Source organism: Blennius ocellaris (assembly GCF_963422515.1).
Source record: "Blennius ocellaris genome assembly, chromosome: 12".
NCBI lineage: Eukaryota > Metazoa > Chordata > Actinopteri > Blenniiformes > Blenniidae > Blennius > Blennius ocellaris.
This window is the reverse complement of record NC_137661.1, coordinates 27,213,082-27,234,187: the sequence shown is the minus strand read 5'-3', so window position 1 is coordinate 27,234,187 and position 21,106 is coordinate 27,213,082. Positions and strand designations below refer to the sequence as shown.

At 44.1% G+C, this 21,106-nt stretch overlaps 1 protein-coding gene across 1 annotated transcript in view; it reads right to left on the bottom strand.

Annotated features, from left to right (window-relative positions):
• Positions 1 to 11,412: 11,412 nt before the first annotated feature.
• LOC308137759 (pituitary adenylate cyclase-activating polypeptide type I receptor-like) overlaps positions 11,413 to 21,106 on the bottom strand; it is a 12,259-nt gene continuing 2,565 nt past the window's right edge. The window contains exons 2-14 of the mRNA XM_080506588.1: positions 18,583 to 18,688; positions 17,397 to 17,493; positions 16,486 to 16,599; positions 15,739 to 15,842; positions 15,462 to 15,559; positions 14,934 to 15,066; positions 14,656 to 14,809; positions 14,509 to 14,569; positions 14,362 to 14,431; positions 14,151 to 14,242; positions 13,449 to 13,578; positions 12,642 to 12,683; positions 11,413 to 11,722 (exon numbers count right to left, since the gene is read on the bottom strand). Of these exons, the coding sequence (XP_080362714.1) occupies positions 11,534 to 11,722; positions 12,642 to 12,683; positions 13,449 to 13,578; positions 14,151 to 14,242; positions 14,362 to 14,431; positions 14,509 to 14,569; positions 14,656 to 14,809; positions 14,934 to 15,066; positions 15,462 to 15,559; positions 15,739 to 15,842; positions 16,486 to 16,599; positions 17,397 to 17,493; positions 18,583 to 18,648 (1,350 nt within the window). The 5' untranslated portion in view covers positions 18,649 to 18,688 and the 3' untranslated portion in view covers positions 11,413 to 11,533. The remainder of the gene's footprint in view (positions 11,723 to 12,641; positions 12,684 to 13,448; positions 13,579 to 14,150; positions 14,243 to 14,361; positions 14,432 to 14,508; positions 14,570 to 14,655; positions 14,810 to 14,933; positions 15,067 to 15,461; positions 15,560 to 15,738; positions 15,843 to 16,485; positions 16,600 to 17,396; positions 17,494 to 18,582; positions 18,689 to 21,106) is intronic.

Here is a 21,106-nt window from a genome sequence, read left to right as displayed (position 1 = left end):
CGGCCGAAGGCCGAACCCAACAGAGGGTAGAACAGTACGGACCGGCGTGTCGGTCCCGGAGCCCCGCCTGGAGGCCCGCACAGCAGGAATCAACGCTTTTATTTTGAAAATGTACAATTAAATGCCTGTTTTATTTTTTAAATAATTCACTTCCAGATAAAACTTTTCTTTCTTTCTTTCTTTCTTTCTTTCTTTCTTTCTTTCTTTCTTTCTTTCTTTCTTTCTTTCTTTCTTTCTTTCTTACTTTCTTTCTTTCTTTCTTTCTTTCTTTCTTTCTTTCTTTCTTTCTTTCTTCTTCCTTCCTTCCTTCCTTCCTTCCTTCCTTTCTTCCTTCCTTTCTTTCTCCCTCCCTCCCTCTCTCTCTCCCTCTCTTCTTCCTTTCTTTCTTCCCTCCCTGTCTCTCTCTCTTTCTGTCTCCCTCCCTCTCCCCCTCCCTTCCCCCTTCCCCCTTCCCCCTTCCCCCCTCTCTCTCTCTCCCTCCCTCCCTTCCCCCCTCTCTCTCTCTCTCCCTCCCTCCCTCCCTCCCCCCCCCCCCCCCCCCCCCCACAGGTGCAGGCGGAGTTGAAGAAGCGTTTCTGGAAGTGGCAGACCCAGAGCTACCTGAGCTACAGCAAGCGGCGCCGCACGCTGTTCACCGAGAGCAGCACCGTCACGCAGATCTCCGTCCTGGACAAGTCCAGTCCCAAGGACAAGTCCAACCCCAAGGACAAGTCCAGCCCCAAGGACAAGTCCAACCCCAAGGACAAGTCCAACCCCAAGGACAAGTCCAGCCCCAAGGACAAGTCCAGCCCCAAGGATGCGGCGATGGAGGCCGGCGAGGTGCCCGGCCGCACGCCGTCGCCCAACGAGGCGTCGGCGGTGTGAGGACCGCCGCGTCCCGGCTCCGCCCACCACCGTCTGAATGTTGACTATTGGAGGTACCTTCAACTCCGTGCCGCTCTGCTTCCTGTCCGAGGCGTCACGCGACACGTCCGGCGACCGCCGCCATTTTGTGAGTCAAACAAACGTTGGCCGCGGTGGAGTAAGTTAGCGTCGCGATGTTCTGGCCGTCCTGCGGTCGTCAGAGAGACGTTCGAACCGAAGTGAGCTGCCGATTTCTCCCGGGACCCCGACGCCATATTGGGCAGAACGAGACGCGCTTGCTAACACGGTAGCGTGTTTAGCTAGCCAGCTGTCACCCGGGTTCACAGGAATGCCTGAACGGCAAACTAGCCGGCGAGCTTAGCTTAGCTTAGTGGCTAAAATGATAGCTAAACTTTTAAAATCGGCCTCAAACGATAAAATACAACATATTTAAAACCCACTTAAGACACAAGTACAGATATCAAGGAAATAGTCGCTATATATATATATATTTCTTATTTCATTTCATTGAGAGTGGCTATTGTATTTGCGATAAAGTATATTTTGTAGATGTTGTTGCCACAGGGACTTTATTTTGGTAGAAATTTGTTGTTTTGACATCCTGAAGGCGGTAAAGTAATCTGTATCATCCAGAAGCAACTTTATAGCCTCAGAGTCTAATATTTCATTTTTATACGTATAAAATCACTTAAAATAGATGCCTGGCGTTGATACTGAGGCTCACAGACGCCATTTTCGCTTTGACCCACAAAATGGCGGCGACCGACAAAGGTCATGGCGTCGGTGACAATTATCTCACTACGACGTACATCCAACTTTCACTTTCAACTGTTTTTTGTGTCCATTACAACGTTTATTCTTTTCCTGCGACACGCTATCAACCACGACTCTGTTTTTTTTTTCTTAAAGTACCTAAACGGTAAGTTGAGGTGGAATTTGTGGCGGCGGCCAAACGGAGCCCCGTGAACCAGCGTCTTTATCCTCTGGAGCCACCAGGTGGCGCTGGCCGTTAAATCAATGTGTGAAAACATTTAATTTCCAGTCCTTCAGCCGATAGCTTCAAACCAAGAGCGCCCCCTGGTGGAATCAGAGAAAACAGACGCCGGTTCATGAAGCTTCACGAGAAATGTTTATCAGTAAAATGACCAACGTGAGTTAAATTTATGGGGGAAAAAAAAAAGTCGAAATGAAAGTAAAACATTTGAAGGAAGTAGTTTTTAACCTTCCTTTCAATTCACTTTTACCTTTAAAAAAGTACAAAAAATATTTAAAAGATTTTTCCAAACATTTCCCTGCAATAATATTAATAAATTGTGTTATTTAAAAATTTGCATTATTATTATTATTATTATTATTATTATTATTATTATTATTATTATTATTATTATTATTATTATTATTATTATTATTATTAGAACTTTTGGTTAAAAATTAAGACCTTTAAATGTGATAATTTTGCACGCTTTACTTTAATCTTACTTTACTTTAATTAAATTAATCATGAACGTTTACTCAGAACATAAACCTGAATTTTCTTTAATTTAACATACAAACAAACAAACGTATTAACATGAACATGTGATTTGTATTTCCAGGTTAAGTAACAACTCTACTAGTGCTAAATAGTAACGACACCTGGAATTCGGTATTATTTTTGAATCACGAGTAAAATAAACCGACTCCTAAGACAGAACAACGACTGTAACTGTAATGATTTGTAATGGTTCTGGTGCAGTAATCACACTACTTTTAAAGCAGTAGCGAGAAAATATCACCAAGTACTAATTTCAGGTAACTGAAGTAACAACTAGCAGTGCGTTTAATGCAGTAACTAGTAGGTATGAAGGCAACAGTCCCATTTAACAAAGTAGACCTGAACTCTCTGCTGCCACCTGGTGGCCGAAAGTAACTTTAAGCCCAGTGGCCAATAGGGGGCGCTGCACCCCCCCCCCCCCCCCCCACCCCCCGATGATAGAAAAGCACCTAAATAAATGATATATGAATAAACTGTAATAATTTCAAAACTTGTTTATGATAACAAACTAAGTGTGTTCGCTTCATTTTCTATAAATAATCTTCAATAAAAGAGAAGATTTCTTGAATTATCTCTCGAGGGGGCGGGGCTTAATAACAATCCCACCAATGACTGATCAACAATACATGAAACCAAACCAATCAGCGTGCTTTCATCATTAACGCTAACTAATTAGCTTCAGGTTCAACTTCCTCCATCCGAGTTCTTTTTTAATTTCACACAAACAGAAACGTGTTCAGGTTTGTTAACGTTTATAAATGTTTAGATGTGGTCGTATTTATTAATGGCTGAAAATCAAAGAGCTTAAAAAAAAAGAAGCACACAGTTTATTTTGCACTTGTTTGTTTTTGAGGTTTCTATTGAAGAGTTCTGAAATACTGATGTGTTGTTTGAAATAAAACTTAAAAACCTTTAGTTTCACTAAACTCAGACCAACTGTCGTTTCTAGTAAACAAAACGTTTATTTTCTAAAAGAGACGAATGAAGCTTCTGCTTGTGTTTGTTTACAAGTATGTTGATAAAAGTCTAATAAGTCTCTTTTCACTAGCTGTTTAAAAGTACTATAGTTCCACCACTAGGGGGCTCTCTATTCACTAGCTGTTTAAAAGTACTATAATGTTCCACCACTAGGGGGCTCTCTATTCACTCGCTGTTTAAAAGTACTATAGTTTCCACCACTAGGGGGCTCTCTATTCACTAACTGTTTAAAATACTATAGTTTCCACCACTAGGGGGCTCTCTATTCACTAACTGTTTAAAATACTATAGTTTCCACCACTAGGGGGCTCTCTATTTACTAGCAGTTTAAAAGTACTATAGTTTCCACCACTAGGGGGCTCTCTATTCACTAGCTGTTTAAAAGTACTATAGTTTCCACCACTAGGGGGCTCTCTATTCACTAACTGTTTAAAAGTACTATAGTTTCCACCAGTAGGGGGCTCTCTATTCACTAGCTGTTTAAAAGTACTATAATGTTCCACCACTAGGGGGCTCTCTATTCACTCGCTGTTTAAAAGTACTATAGTTTCCACCACTAGGGGGCTCTCTATTCACTAGCTGTTTAAAAGTACGATAGTTTCCACCACTAGGGGGCTCTCTATTCACTAGCTGTTTAAAAGTACTATAGTTTCCACCACTAGGGGGCTCTCTATTCACTAGCTGTTTAAAAGTACTATACTGTTCCACCACTAGGGGGCTCTCTATTCACTAGCTGTTTAAAAGTACTATAATGTTCCACCACTAGGGGGCTCTCTATTCACTAACTGTTTAAAAGTACTATAATGTTCCACCACTAGGGGGCTCTCTATTCACTAGCAGTTTAAAAGTACTATAGTTTCACCACTAGGGGGCTCTCTGTTCACTAGCTGTTTAAAAGTACTATAGTTTCCACCACTAGGGGGCTCTCTGTTCACTAGCTGTTTAAAAGTACTATAGTTTCCACCACTAGGGGGCTCTCTATTCACTAACTGTTTAAAAGTACTATAGTTTCCACCACTAGGGGGCTCTCTATTCACTAACTGTTTAAAAGTACTATAGTTTCCACCGCTAGGGGGCTCTCTATTCACTAACTGTTTAAAAGTACTATAGTTTCCACCGCTAGGGGGCTCTCTATTCACTAACTGTTTAAAAGTACTATAGTTTCCACCGCTAGGGGGCTCTCTATTCACTAGCTGTTTAAAAGTACTATAATGTTCCACCACTAGGGGGCTCTCTATTCACTAGCTGTTTAAAAGTACTATACTGTTCCACCACTAGGGGGCTCTCTATTCACTAGCTGTTTAAAAGTACTATAATGTTCCACCACTAGGGGGCTCTCTATTCACTAGCTGTTTAAAAGTACTATAATGTTCCACCACTAGGGGGCTCTCTATTCACTAGCAGTTTAAAAGTACTATAGTTTCACCACTAGGGGGCTCTCTGTTCACTAGCTGTTTAAAAGTACTATAGTTTCCACCACTAGGGGGCTCTCTGTTCACTAGCTGTTTAAAAGTACTATAGTTTCCACCACTAGGGGGCTCTCTATTCACTAACTGTTTAAAAGTACTATAGTTTCCACCACTAGGGGGCTCTCTATTCACTAACTGTTTAAAAGTACTATAGTTTCCACCGCTAGGGGGCTCTCTATTCACTAACTGTTTAAAAGTACTATAGTTTCCACCACTAGGGGGCTCTCTATTCACTAACTGTTTAAAAGTGCTATAGTTTCCACCACTAGGGGGCTCTCTATTCACTAACTGTTTAAAAGTACTATAGTTTCCACCGCTAGGGGGCTCTCTATTCACTAACTGTTTAAAAGTACTATAGTTTCCACCACTAGGGGGCTCTCTATTCACTAGCTGTTTAAAAGTACTATAGTTTCCACCACTAGGGGGCTCTCTATTCACTAACTGTTTAAAAGTACTATAGTTTCCACCACTAGGGGGCTCTCTATTCACTAACTGTTTAAAAGTACTATAGTTTCCACCACTAGGGGGCTCTCTATTCACTAGCTGTTTAAAAGTACTATAATTTCCACCACTAGGGGGCTCTCTATTCACTAACTGTTTAAAAGTACTATAGTTTCCACCACTAGGGGGCTCTCTATTCACTAGCTGTTTAAAAGTACTATAGTTTCCACCACTAGGGGGCTCTCTATTCACTAACTGTTTAAAAGTACTATAATGTTCCACCACTAGGGGGCTCTCTATTCACTAGCAGTTTAAAAGTACTATAGTTTCCACCACTAGGGGGCTCTCTATTCACTAACTGTTTAAAAGTACTATAGTTTCCACCACTAGGGGGCTCTCTATTCACTAGCTGTTTAAAAGTACTATAGTTTCCACCACTAGGGGGCTCTCTATTCACGCCCTGTTTATTAAATTGAAACTTCTCCATTTTATTTTATTTGACTTAATTGGAAAAGCTAAAAAAAAAAAAAAAGTTTTTTTTTTAACAACAGAATCTGTCATGTTTTGTTTTCCCACCATTCACCGATTCAGCGTCTTTATATTTTGTTGAACATCACCCGCTGGCATCATGTCAAAATAAAAGCGTCTGCTGCAGTGGCGCACATCTGGAGCACGACACTGTAAAACGCTGGCGACTTGTTGCTTTCGTCTCTCCGTGACTGTAAAGAGTCGTGAAGCCGACTCGTTTTGCGACGACTTGTTTCTCTACTTCACATCCGACGGCCTTGAAACTTTAAATAAAACACCATTGAAATGGGCGTTTACATATTTTAACACTTTTTTTTTGTTGTTGTTGCGTGAATTAGTTCTATTCCTATATTCTATGATATCACCGTGTTGTTAGGTGGATTGAACTTCTTTCTGTGATTCCTAAATGTATCATGAAAAAAACAAAAAAAACAAGTATTGAAGCGTGTAGAAGTGTAGAAAACTTGACATTTCCACTTCTTTTATTTTGCTTTTCCTCGTCCAAACTTCAGTTCTTCTGTTCTTTTCATTGTGACGAGATGAAATGAATCTTAAACGCGTTTAAACTGATTTATATCCAAATAAAGTCGTATAAAGCACAACTTTCACTTCTCAAGCAAAAAAAAAAAAACTGTAAACTCAGGTCAAACGCTTGACGTCTTGTTTTTTGTTTGTTTTGTTTTTCCAAATTCTGAATGTTTACATGGTAACAGTCAAAGCTTTGCTTCTATTTCAAATGAGCTTTTTCACCCTTTTCCTCGCCTGCCAGGCGAACGATGGTTTGTGACTCCTGGGAAGTATTTGTTCCTCGTTGGCTTCGTCTCCGTGTGAAAATATGGAATCAATAAGCAGAACTGAGTAAAAACGTCAGTCAACGACTCCTCTTTGTTCTAATATGTTTCTCATGTGTCACAGTCACTGCCGTCATAATGGTCTTCATGTTATCTGCTTTTTTTTATAATGATTTACATAAAAGAAAATATATTACACTTTTTATCGTGGTTATAAATCAAACCTGGAGCTTCTTTCTGACCCTGTTTCATCATAACAACTTCCTTTCAGAGAGAACATGAGAGGTTCTGACTGGGAGGATGTTGATTGGCTGCAGGAGCTGTCAGTCATGGTGATAGCATAGCGATAGCATGGTGATAGCATAGTGATAGCATAGCGATAAAATGGTGATAGCATAGTAGTAGCATAGTGATAGCAAAGCGATAGCATAGTGACAGCATAGTAGTAGCATAGCGATAATATAATAGTAGCATAGCGATAGCACAGTAGTAGCATAATGATAGCATAGTAGGAGCATAGTGATAGCATAGTGATGGCATAGCGATAGCATGGTGATAGCATAGCAATAGCATAGTAGTAGCATCATGATAGCATAATAGGAGCATCGTGATGGCATAGCAATACCATGGTGATAGCATAGCGATAGCATAGGGATAGCATAGTAGTCGAATAGCGATAGCATAGTGAAATAATGTAAAATAAAACTATTATTTTATCCAAACAAACGTTTGCATTTCAAGTCACTGTAATCCAGACGTTCTTGTTGAACAGCAGAGGAAACTGGTTCGACAGTTGCAGACCAGACACAGGAAGTTTTACCAGTCATTTTCAAGTTAAAAGCCTCTCGGATCTAGAAAACCTCCCGACTTTGAATGTAGAGAATGTTCTCGGAGAAAGTGACGTTATTCCGAGTCGTTCCAGTGAAGCTGTGTACTTTTCACTGTGTTTATTATTGATCCAGGTTGTGTTTCCTATTTCAGATTACTTCTTGGTTTGGTGCAAAAACACATTTAGCATTTAGCATTTAGCATGAACATAAAGTACATAGAGGCAGAAGAAGTTGTTTACATTCAGCTGCAGTTTCACTGGGTTTTTTTTCCTCTCCTGAAGGTTGAAACTTAAAGTTTCTCCTTTAATAGTTTGCTTTTTTTTTTTTTTTTACCGAAGGATCATTTTCAGCTCTTAAAAGTCAAACCTACATAAATAAATTGTACAGAGCTATTTTAACTGCGCAGTATTTTGAAGGAAATATTTTAATTAAAAGTGTATCGATATTCTAAAATCTATCTATCTATCTATCTATCTATCTATCTATCTATCTATCTATCTATCTATCTATCTATCTATCTATCTATCTATCTATCTATCTATCTATCTATCATTGTAGTGCCTCATTGTGGCTCACTGCTGCCACCCAGTGGACAAACATGGTATAACATGAACTCTTCCAGCCGAGGCAACAAGTGAAAGACATTTATTGTTGATTCTTCTAGAATGTACAAAAACATGGCGCGCGCGCGCACACACACACACACACACACACACACACACACACACACACACACACACACACACACACAGAGAAAATAAACTGCAGTGAGGAACGTCACATGAAGCATAAACTAATAATAATAATAATAATAAAAGCGCTTTACATTCAGTTCATCGAGTGTTTTTCACCAAAATACGACGACGCAGAAACGACCAGTCGAAAGAGTAGAAGAAGAAAAAAATTAAAAACCCCAAGAGGGGAACAATAGAAATATTCACATGCGCTGAAGAAAAATGAACTAGAAGAGAGAGAGAGACACTTTTCCTCATGTCTGCAAGTCGACGATCAAAAGAAAAGCTTCTCCTTCAGCTGCTTTGAAATCAAATCAACCAACGACCAGCTGACTGGAGGAAAAGAGACGGACGGGCATGCATGATGTCATGAGGGGGAGGAGGAGGAGGGAGGAGGAGGAGGAGGAGGAGGAGGAGGAGGAAGAGGGGGAGGAGGAGGAGGAGGAGGAGGAGGAGGAGGAGGAGGAAGAGGGGGAGGAGGAGGGAGGAGGAGGAGGAGGAGGAGGAGGAGGAGGAGGAGGAGGAGGAGGGAGGAGGAGGAAGGAGGAGGAGGAGGAGGAGGAGGAGGGAGGAGGAGGAAGAAGGGGGAGGAGGATGAGGGAGGAGGATGAGGAGGAGGGAGGAGGAGGAGGTGGAAGGAGGAGGAGGAGGAGGAGGAGGAGGAGAAGGGGGAGGGAGAGCAGGGGGGAGGAGGGAGGAGGAGGAGAAGGGGGAGGAGGAGGAGGGAGAGGAGGATCAGGAGGAGGAGGAGGAGGAAGAGGAGGATGAGGAGGAGGGGGAGGAGGGGGAAGATGAGGAAGAGGAGGGTGGAGGAGGAAGAAGAGGAGGAAGAGGAGGAGGAGGGGGGAGATGAGGAAGAGGGGGTGGAGGATGAGGAGGAAGAGGAAGATGAGGAGGAGGAGGAGGAGGAGGAGGAGGGAGAGAAAACAATCACAAGGTTTCTTTTTAAACGATTCACTTCAGAACCCCCCCCCCCCCCTCCCCTGCCCCCCCCCCCCCCCCCCCCCCCGGCCCCCCCACTGTGTCATTATTACACCAAAAACAAATGAATGTGAGCACATCGTCATGACAGGTCGAACGACAGGTGGACAAACGGAGAAACGTCGCCCCCTACTGGCCGCTGGTGGATCTGCACTGCTGTGAATGCAGCTGGGACTGAAAACACTCAGAACACAACCAGAGATATTTATATTTATATTTATATCTTTATATCTATGAGCACAATGATGTGGCAGTTTCCGGTCAGCCCTTCTTCTTCTTTTTTACATTTTTATTATTAATCCTCTTTTTATCGCCCGGACTCTCCGGAAAGGAAAAAGTTAAACGTTTCCAGGTTTTTGACCTCTACTTTGATTAAATGTGGTAAAAAAAACCATTATTGATGTTTAAAGGAGATTTTTGGTCACTTGTATAGGCTTAAGATTTTATTCTAACTTACTGCTTCACTAAAATCAGCAATTTAGTTGTAAATGTTGTCAAATACAGACAAAAACTAAACTTAATTTAAATAATTCTGCTATTGCAGGATTGTAAAATCATTTATTTTGAAATAAGAAGGGAGATGAGCTGCACTGAACAAAAACAAATCGACATTAAAACTTTTATATATTAGTAATTCTATTTTTATTCCCTTTACAACTATATATATATATATATATATATATATATATATATATATATATATATATATATATATATATATATATATATATATTTATGTGTTTCCAGTTCTGATGCTTCATTTGAGATGTAGTTGTATTTATTTTGAAACAGAACTCTGAGGTATTTATTACAGACGACCACCAGAGCCTGTCCAATCAAAGAAAAGCACACGGACTGTTAAAAAACAACAACAACAACAACAAAAAATGCACTTTTCATGCATGTTTGAATTTCATTGACATTTCCTGTACTGGCGGCTGTTTAAAGAAGTCCAGACTCTGACGCCTCCACTGCTGAGACTCCAGACGTTGTTTTGTGGTCGTCGTTCAAATCTCAGCACTGGAGGACGTTTTTTTTTTGTTTGTTTTTTAAAAGAGGCGATCGTCAAACCCTGGTACCGGCTCTTTATTCAAGTCTTTATCTCACAGTGGCGGCTGGCCACAACTGGCTTCTGGGTGTTTTTCACCAGCCGCCACTGGGTTTTTTTTTTTTTTTTTTTATTTTGTGTTATTTTAATTTAAAATGTCTTTTTTAATTTTTATTTATAGAAGTATAGAAAAAGAAAGCTCCCCTCTAACAAATACTGCTTTTGTCCAGGTTTTTTCCTCATCGGTGAGACGTTAACGGGGGGGGGGGGGGGTCTGTCTATTTCATAAACTCCCAGAAAACTCTGCCTCAAACTCGATTGTTAAAATAGATAGAATGGGTTAAAAAAAAGTAAGATTTTATACTTAAAGTTGCACCGACAGTCAGTCTGACCGTCAATCCTTTGATCTTTTTCAGTTAAAGGAGTCATATTATGATTAATCTACTTTCTAAAGGTTCTCCAGCAATAATAATCGTCTGTAAAGTCTCTCCCCTCTTTCTGTTAAAAAGTGTGTTGCTCCAAGCAGCCAATCAGAAATCAAACCCTATATGATGTCATCATTGCTTTAGCCAATCACAATCAAGGTAGGCTCCTCCCCCCCCTTTGACTCCTCCCACAATCAGGCAGCTCTGCTCTGGCACATGGCGCCACGAGAGGAAGTACTTCCTCCTCTTTCCCATAGATGGGCGTGTCTGTGGGCGGAGCCAGTGCAGCTCACACAGACACAGCAGATTCTGAATGTAGCTCCTAGGATCTGATATTCTAATGGATGGAAATAAAAGGAGGAGCTGGAAACTTTGAATATTTCTGGACCGAACCTCAAAACCTTCTGCTCCAAATGTTGCAGAAGAAAAGATCAAAGCATCTTTCGAGGTGTTTTAAGCCCAAAAACACAGAGACGCTCCTGCTGAGTTCAAAGTGAAGGATGAAAGTATTTCATGTGCAGAAACTCTCACTTCATCAGGCGACGTTCTGAAATGTAAAGTTGGTCCTCGGTCAGTGACTGTGTCTGTCCCTCCATGGACTCCGGAAAGACGTCTTCCTGTGTGAATTCAGCAAAAGGATCCGATTAAAACTATTTACATAAGGTCCAGCAGCGATTAATTTTTTTTTTTTCCCTTTTCATCCGTTAAAACACTTTTAAAAAGCGACGTTCTGAGGAGGTTCTGGAATGAATAAGTGGGCAGAGCCATCGTCCAACACTGAAACGTATGTACAGGGAAGCCAGAGTGGGCGGAGCCACCGCGGCTCGGACCAGAGCAGCTGAGCTCAGTCTCGGTGGGGGCGGGGGCGGGGGCGGCGAGGCTGGGGGCGAGGGCGTGGCAGCGGCGGCGTTCAGATGGCCGGGGTCTCGGCCTGCAGGCTGGACATGCGGATCTGCGAGCTGCTCTTGCTGAGGATGGAGAGCTGCGTCCCGCCGTTCACGCCGCTGCTCGCCAGCGACGGGTGGCGGTGCTTCAGGTCCACGGCGAAGTAGCGGTTCACCGTCCAGCTGCGCCACTTCCTCTTGATCTCCGACTGCACCTGCAGGAAGACGCCTCACATGGTCAGCAGCGACGGACGCCGCCGGGAACGACTGCTGGAGAACGACGGTACGACTAGAACTGCTTGACTGTGGAGTCAGTTACATCACAGGATTACTATTACTAGAACTATTACTATTACAGCGACGCGTCACATCAGCAGGGTGACACATGTAGTTCACCTGTCAGGCCTTTAGGGGCGCTGTGACTCACCAAACACACCAAAAACACAGAAGAAGACAGAGCACAGAAATTTCAAAGTAGATCCCTGCTCATAAACCTCTATATAACTCTAGTTCTATAGGTCTATGGCCCTGCTCCTGCTGTTGCTAGCGCCAGTAGCTTCTAGTTCTATAGGTCTATGGTCCTGCTCCTCCTGCTGCTAGCGTCAGTATCTTCTAGTTCTATAGGTCTATGGCCCTGCTCCTCCTGCTGCTAGCATCAGTAGCTTCTAGTTCTATAGGTCTATGGCCATGCTGCTAGCGTCAATAGCTTCTAGTTCTATAGGTGTATGGCCCTGCTCCTCTTGCTGCTAGCATCTGTAGCTTCTAGTTCTATAGGTCTATGGCCATGCTAGCGTCAGTAGCTTCTGCAGCTCCACCGGACCTTGTAGTCCCTGATTGTTGTGGTTATTTGATGACATCACGGGGGGGAAACCATAGCGACCGGTGGTACCAGGGCTCCACGAGGAAGTGTTTTATTCTGGTTGTTGAGGAGCTTAACTCAAGGTTCACATACTCAGAGTTGATACTAATGATCCCACTAGTACTACTACTACTACTAATACTACTACTACCACTACTACTACTACTACTACTAAACTCAGAGTTCCACATCTCAGAGTAAATCGACCCAGAGTTCAGGCTCAGAGAGTTTGTTGGACCTCCGTCATGTGTCCAGGTGAGAGTGGGAGGAGTTACCTCTCCGTTCAGGAAGCAGTAGAGGACGGCCACCACGAAGCCCTGCACACACACAACACACAAATATAATATAATATAATATAATATAATATAATATAATATAATATAATATAATATAATATAATATAATATACAGTTGATCACATACAACAAACTGTACAAGGTGAAACATGCAAACTAATAATAGCGAGTGTGGCTAACTGCTAATCAGGCTAACGGCGGCTAAATGAAGCTTCATGAACGACTGTCTTTATGTCCTGCAGCCACCAGGGGGCGCTCAGCTGAAAACACACCTCACTGCCAGTCCATCAACCCATAGATATACAACACTAGATACAGCACGGCCTATTAATGTGACGTGGCTACGGCGCCGCCATCTTGGAGAGGTCACCTGCTGGAGCTAAACCAATAACATCCGTAGCTCGCTTGCAACACAAGTAATACCCCATTTGAAGTTTCTACGTGATAGAGCTTTACGCTAACTTTAATATGAGGTATCACGTGTGTCGCTACGTGGGCTAGCAAGTGAGCTACGGATGTTATTGTTGTGGATTATCAAGCCTGGGATCTTTGTGTTTAGTGCCAGCAGGAGACCTATCCAAGATGGCGGCACTGTAAGGCACGTGACAGGCGGCGCAGTGTTTTATATCTACGCTTCAAACCAAGAGCGCCCTCTGGTGGAGCCTGAGGACAAAGACGGAGCTTCGCGAGGCTTCAGGACTATATGAACGTATGAAACGGGGAGTTGATCTGTTTGTTTGTTTGTTTGTTTGTTGTTGTTTTCCTCTCAGTGAATCGGCGTCTGACCTGGAAGGACCCGAGTCCCAGCTCGAACACCAGGCGCTCCCGCTTGCGGACGCTCTCCGGGTAGAAGGCGAAGACGGTGTAGTGGATCCCGAACAGAGGGATGAGCAGCAGGGTGGAGCGGGCCAGCCTCCTGCAGCACCACCACCACCACCACCACCACCACCACCACCACCACCACCACCACCACAACACAGACAGGAAGCCATCAGCATTAGCTCCAGCACTTCATATTACATCACATCTTTAAGAAAAAAAAAGAAATTGATTTTAAATAACAAGTCACAAGGTTAACAACAGGGGGATTTGCTTGTGGCGTCCACCAGGGGGCAGTACTGGGCCCCTAAACTCTTCTTCCTTTACACATTAATGACGTCTGCAAAGGTTCCCTTTGTCGCTCAGGTGGGATTAAGAATTAAAGGGATGATTTGACAGAAAACGTTTCCTCACAATCTGAACAGGATTAAACTCCTGCTATTCGAGGATTGTCAAAATAAAAGTAATGCTGATTGGTGGGATTGACATAATCTCTATAATCTGACGTTAGAGGAGGAATATGCTCTATAATCTGGTGTTAGAGGAGGACGATGCTCTGTAATCTGGATGTTAGTGTTCTTGACTGTTAAGAAATAGTACTGCATTTAATATAAGCTCTAAATACAACCAGGTACTCCTGCTGGTCATAATCTCAAAGGAAACACTTACAGGTAAATACTGGATTCATTCCCTCCGATGTCAGGCGACTGCAGCTTCTGCACCAGGATGACGATGATGCCGATGAAGAGCACGAAGTTTACCTGCAGGAATGAAGAAGCCACGTAAAATAATAATAATAATAATAGTAATAATAATAGTAATAATAATAATAAAGTCTGTTTGTCGACAGTGAGTCGTCCTCCTCCAGATCGTTTCTCACCATAATGGAGGCCATCACAGGTCCCTTGATCACCCACCAGATGGCGGCGTTGTCGTTGGTGTCCCAGCACCTGCGAGAGCGAGAGAAGAGGTGAGCGGCGGTCCAGCTGAGGCCGACGCCCCCTCAGGAAGCCGCCACGCCACTGACCCGGTGTCGTCGAAGTGCAGCCGCAGCGCCGCCCACACCGTCACGCACAGCGTCGGGGTTCCTGCCGCGGAGAAGGTGGAGGCGTTTCAACTGGGCAAACATTTCAAACATGGCGGCGGCGGCGGCGGCGTGTGTCTGCAGCCTCACCCCAGCCGATGACGATGTACCAGTAGAAGTATCTCTTCTCGGGGAAGAAGGTCTCCACCAGCAGCGTGAAGAGGTACAGGCCCTCGATGAAGAGCCAGAAGTAGTTGGAGAGGACGCAGTAGTGGAAGAAGATCACCACCGCCCGGCACTCCAGCTGGACGGAGGGACGGAGGGATGGAGGGACGGAGGGACGGAGGGACAGGGTGAGGCCTGGAACCACACAGACATGCTCTCCCCCCCCCCCCCCCCCCCCACTGCTGGCCGGCGCCGGTACTCACGGTGTGTATGAAGCAGTGCTCGCTGTCCTCCTTGGCGTACAGCACGCCGTCCTTGATGAAGACGGCGATGGCTCGCAGGATGAAGGAGACGAAGAGGTTCATGTGGATGAAGTTCCTGGTGCAGTGCAGCTTCCTGTGTGGGAGATCAAAGCTTTGATCAAAGCTGCTGACAGGAGAGCACTTCGTTTTAAAAAAAGAGATAGACGATTCCCAGGTAGACGATGGTTTTTTCTTCCCAGATAGACGATTCCCAGTTACACAAGTGTTTTTTTTCCCAGATAGACGATTCCCAGTTAGACAACGGTGTTTTTCCCCCCAGATAGACGATTCCTAGATAGACGATTCCCAGTTATACGACAGTGTTTTTGCCCCCAGATAGACGATTCCCAGATAGACGATTCCCGGTGAGACAACAGTGTTTTTTCCCAGATAGACGATTCCCGGTTAGACGACAGTATTTTTTTCCACAGATAGACAATTCCCAGTTAGACGACGTTCTTCTTCTGCAGTCTAATCTGTGGTTCTCACCTGAACCTGCAGAGGATGACCATGGCCGTGGTGAGCGAGACCAGCGAGGTGCTGTAGCCCACGGTGTACAGAGCCTTCACCGGCACGAAGTACATGTCCTGGAGTCCACAGACACAGACACAGAGACAAAGACAGAGACAGAGACAGAGACAGAGACAGAGACAGAGACAGAGACAGAGACAGAGACAGAGACAGAGACAGAGACAGAGATACAGACAGAGACAATCAAGATCAAAGTAAATGATAAAGGGTTATAAAAGGTGGACCGTGGACCGACCGGGTGGCTGCTGTTGCCCTCCTCGTCCAGACAGGCCTCGTAGTAGTGAGGGAACGTCTCCGACCAGCCCAGCTCCGTGCAGTTACGACTCACCCTCCCCACTTCTGCTCTCACACACACACACACACACACACACACACACACACACACACACACACACACACACACACACACACACACACACACACACACACACACACACACACACACACACACACACACACACACACACACACACACACACACACACACACACACACACACACACGATTCCCAGATAAATGATTCCCAGTTAGCCGACAGTGTTTTTTCCCATATAGACGACAATGTTTGATTTTTTCCCAGATAGACGATTCCCAGATAAATGATTCCCAGTTAGCCGACAGTGTTTTTTCCCAGATAGACGATTCCCAGTTAGCCGACAGTGTTTTTTCCCATATAGACGACAATGTTTGATTTTTTCCCAGATAGACGATTCCCAGATAAATGATTCCCAGTTTGCCGACAGTGTTTTTTCCCAGATAGACGATTCCCAGTTAGCCGACAGTGTTTTTTTTCCCAGATAGACGATTCCCAGTTAGCCGACAGTGTTTTTTCCCAGATAGACAACAATGTTTGATTTTTTCCCAGATAGGCGATTCCCAGATAAATGTTTCCCAGTTAGACGACAGTGTTTTTCCCCCCAGTTAGACGATTCCGCCCGGCGCTGGAGACACACAGTGAGAGGAAGTGAGGACGAAGGCTAACCGTAGTCTTCCTCGCCGGCTAGCTGAGAGAAGAGTTCGGGGCAGTTGACCCAGACGACGTCGCCCAGCCTGGCCGGCTGCCAGCAGGTCAGGTTGTCCCAGAACCACAGGCAGTCTGACCACAACAACAACAACAACAACAACAACACAGTGTCTACAACAAATACAATCTGTGCTCCCAAAAACAACAAAACAAAAAAAATAATTGTAGCAGAACAATAAAATATATCGACTCTGCAACAGTGACGGGAACACATTTTTATTTAATTCTAACGCTGGTTTGAGCATCAGAAGTTTTACTTTTTGATCTTTAAACGTCACTGAAGCAGAATAAGTGAAAATACAACAGAAGTAACTTGTAACAGAAGTAACTTGTAACTTGTAACAGAAGTAACGTGTAACAGAAGCAACTTGTAACAGAAGTAACTTGTAACAGAAGCAACTTGTAACAGAAGCAACTTGTAACAGAAGCAACTTGTAACAGAAGCAACTTGTAACAGAAGCAACTTGTAACAGAAGTAACTTGTAACAGAAGTAACTTGTAACAGAAGCAACTTGTAACAGAAGTAACTTGTAACAGAAGCAACTTGTAACAGAAGTAACTTGTAACAGAAGCAACTTGTAACAGAAGCAACTTGTAACAGAAGTAACTTGTAACAGAAGCAACTTGTAACAGAAGCAACTTGTAACAGAAGCAACTTGTAACAGAAGTAACGTGTAACAGAAGTAACTTGTAACAGAAGCAACTTGTAACAGAAGTAACTTGTTATTTTAGTCACACTGAAGGATGATTTTCTGTTTAGAATTCAATTTATTAGTGTTTTGTGGAGGTCATCTATAGAGTTTTTGACTCTTTACGAAAATAAAACCTTTGATAACTAAAAAAAATACAAATGTAAAATAAAAACCCACCGAACTGTGAGTCTGGAGCCTCGAGCGCCATCATCTCCAGACACTTCTCCTGCTCCCTCTGGATCACACAGTGAGCAGGAACCTGCTGGCTGGACACCTGGAGGACAAGGACCAGAGGGAGGGTCACATTATAGAGCATCTTCCTCCTCTAATGTCACATTTTAGAGCATCTTCCTCTAACATCCGATTATAGAGCATCTCCCTCCTCTAACATCCGATTATAGAGCATCTTCCTCCTCTAACATCCAGATTATAGAACATCTTCCTCCTCTAACATCCAATTATAGAGCATCTTCCTCCTCTAACATCCAGATTATAGAACATCTTCCTCCTCCAACATCAGATTATAAAGCATCTTCCTCCTCTAACTTCCAGATTATAGAGCATCTTCCTCCTCTAACGCCAGATTATAGAGCATCTTCCTCCTCTAACGCCAGATTATAGAGCATCTTCCTCATCTAACGCCAGATTATAGAGCATCTTCCTCCTCTAACATCCAGATTATAGAGCATCTCCCCTAACATCAGATTATAAAGCATCTTCCTCCTCTAACTTCCAGATTATAGAGCATCTTCCTCCTCTAACGCCAGATTATAGAGCATCTTCCTCCTCTAACACCAGATTATAGAGCATCTTCCTCCTCTAACATCCAGATTATAGAGCATCTCCCCTAACATCAGATTATAAAGCATCTTCCTCCTCTAACTTCCAGATTATAGAGCATCTTCCTCCTCTAACGCCAGATTATAGAGCATCTTCCTCCTCTAACACCAGATTATAGAGCATCTCCCTCCTCTAACACCAGATTATGATTATAGAGCATCTTCCTCCTCTAACGTCAGATTAGTTAGCATCTTCCTCCTCCAACATCAGATTATAGAGCATCTTCCTCCTCTAACTTCCAGATTATGATTATAGAGCATCTTCCTCCTCTAACATCCGATTATAGAGCGTGTTCCTCCTCTAACATCCGATTATAGAGCGTCTTCCTCCTCTAACATCCGATTATAGAGCGTCTTCCTCCTCTAACACCAGATTATAGAGCATCTTCCTCCTCCAGAAACACTCTTCTTCTTTTCTTTTTAACGAGGTGTCGTCAGGTGAAGCGTTGCCGTGGAAACAGAGAGAGTGTGGTTGACGAGCAGCTGCCAGCAGGACGAGGTAAAGCAAAGGAAGGAGTTCTGACCCGGGGCGACGGGAGGAGCAGGACGAGGGCCAGCAGGCCCACGGCGGCAGACGTCTTCTTCCACATGGTCAAAGGGGGGCGACTCCTCACCGGCTCACCTCGGGATCTGAAGAACGAGAGAGAGAGAGAGAGAGATAGAGAGAGAGAGAGAGAGGATCACACTGCTGGCTCCGCCCACTCTCTGTTTACGCCTCTGCAGAGTGAATCCAATCAGACGAGCCCCCGAGGCAGAAGAGGAATGTTTGGACTAAACTCAGCTGTGTTGTGGATCCAGACCAGGAAGTGAGGGCGGTGTGAACCTGGTTTACCTGCACCTGGTTCACCTGCACCTGGTTCACCTGCACCTGGTTCACCTGGACCTGGTTCACCTACACCTGGTTCCTTTAAGACCTCATGCAGTGCCCAGGTAGAGTAGCGGCAACAAGTTTCCCCGTTACATAAAAAAAAATAAAAAAAAAAATAGCTGCTTGACAAGCTGTTGGTTCTCGTCGTCATAGAAACATGAGGCAGAAAAACTCAGATTCCCATTATTACTTAAACTTCTTTTATATAAATTACAAGAAAAATAGTCAATAAATAATGTTAGACCTATAGAACTAGAAGCTACTTATGCTAGCAGGAGGAGCAGGGCCATAGACCTATAGAACTAGAAGGTACTGACGCTAGCAGCAGGAGGAGCAGGACCATAGACCTATAGAACTTCTTCTGTGTTTTTGGTGTGTTTGGTGAGTCACAGCGCCCCTAAAGGCCTGGCAGGTGAACTACATGTCCTGAAGCCTCGTGGTGAGACGAGTTCATAGAGACGAGTTCATAGAGACGAGTTCATAGAGACGAGTTCATAGAGACAAGTTCATAGACGAGTTCATAGTGACGAGTTCATAGAGACAAGTTCATAGACGAGTTCATAGTGACGAGTTCATAGAGACGAGTTCATAGAGACGAGTTCATAGAGACGAGTTCATAGAGACGAGTTCTTAGAGACGAGTTCATAGAGACGAGTTCATAGAGACGAGTTCATGGTGACGAGTTCATAGAGACGAGTTCTTAGAGACGAGTTCATAGAGACGAGTTCATAGAGACGAGTTCATAGTGACGAGTTCATAGAGACGAGTTGATAGAGACGAGTTGATAGAGACGAGTTGATAGAGACGAGTTCATAGAGACGAGTTCTTAGAGACGAGTTCATAGAGACAAGTTCATAGAGACGAGTTCATGGTGACGAGTTCATAGAGACGAGTTTTAGAGACGAGTTCATAGAGACGAGTTCATAGAGACGAGTTCATAGATGAGTTCATAGACGAGTTCATAGACGAGTTCATAGAGACAAGTTCATAGAGACGAGTTCAAAGAGACGAGTGGACGGAGGTCTTTGGAGGCCGTGGAGGAAGAAGACGTTAATGTTGGTGGTGAGGACGTGTCCAGAGTGGCGGTTTTGTCTCCTCCGCTGCTGAAACCTCATGAAAACAAGTCGTAACAGAAAGTCCCCCTGCAGGACAGACTGAATCCGTCACGTGTAGCGAGCACGAGGCCGCCGGCCCCCCGAGGGTCCGGGGGCCGAGCCAAGAGGCGGGACCGGGGCCCAGTCCTGGCAGCCGGCCCTCAGCTTGAGAGAGCTGCTGAGTTTGGACCTGAAGTGGACCACGTGGACCCCCCCCCTGCCCCCCCTACCCCCCTCCCCCTCCCCACTCTGGTCCTCCTCCTAGCCTCTCCTGCGTTCCGCCTCGACGACCAGCGTTCCACCTTGACGAACGCCACCGCCTCCGTCCGGCTCCCTGGACGTCCAGCCGGACAACACCTCCATTCATATTTTGTCCCCGGAGAGTCGCGGGAGGACAGACGCAACCTAACATAACAAGAGTGAAGACGCGGCGTGTGAATGGGAGCGCGCGGCGCTGCCAAGTCCGCCATAATGAGCGTCGCCGCGCCGCCACAGCGACGCTTTCATGCTGGACGTGAGTTCAAACTGTCTCACGTCCAATAGAAACACTGAGAGAGACTTTAACCTGCAACCTGCCTCTACTCACATAGACAATATAGGTAGAATGATATAGAATGATAGATAGAATAATAGATAGAATAATAGAATGATAGATAGAATAGATAGAATAAGAGATAGAATGATAGATAGAATAATAGATAGAATAATAGATAGAATGATAGAATAATAGATAGAATGATAGATAGAATAATATAGAATAATAGATAGAATAGATAGATAGAATAATATAGAATAATAGATAGAATAATAGATAGAATAATAGATAGAATAATGTAGAATAAAAGACAGAATGATTTTGTCCACCGACGTTGGGTTTGGTGAGTCACAGCGCCCCTAAAGGCCTGACAGGTGAACTACGTCCTGAAGCCTCGTGTTGAGACGAGTTCTTAGAGACGAGTTCATAGAGACGAGTTCAAAGAGACGAGTTCATAGAGACGAGTTCATAGACGAGTTCATAGTGACGAGTTTAAAGTGACGAGTTCATAGAGACGAGTTCATAGAGACGAGTTCATAGACGAGTTCATA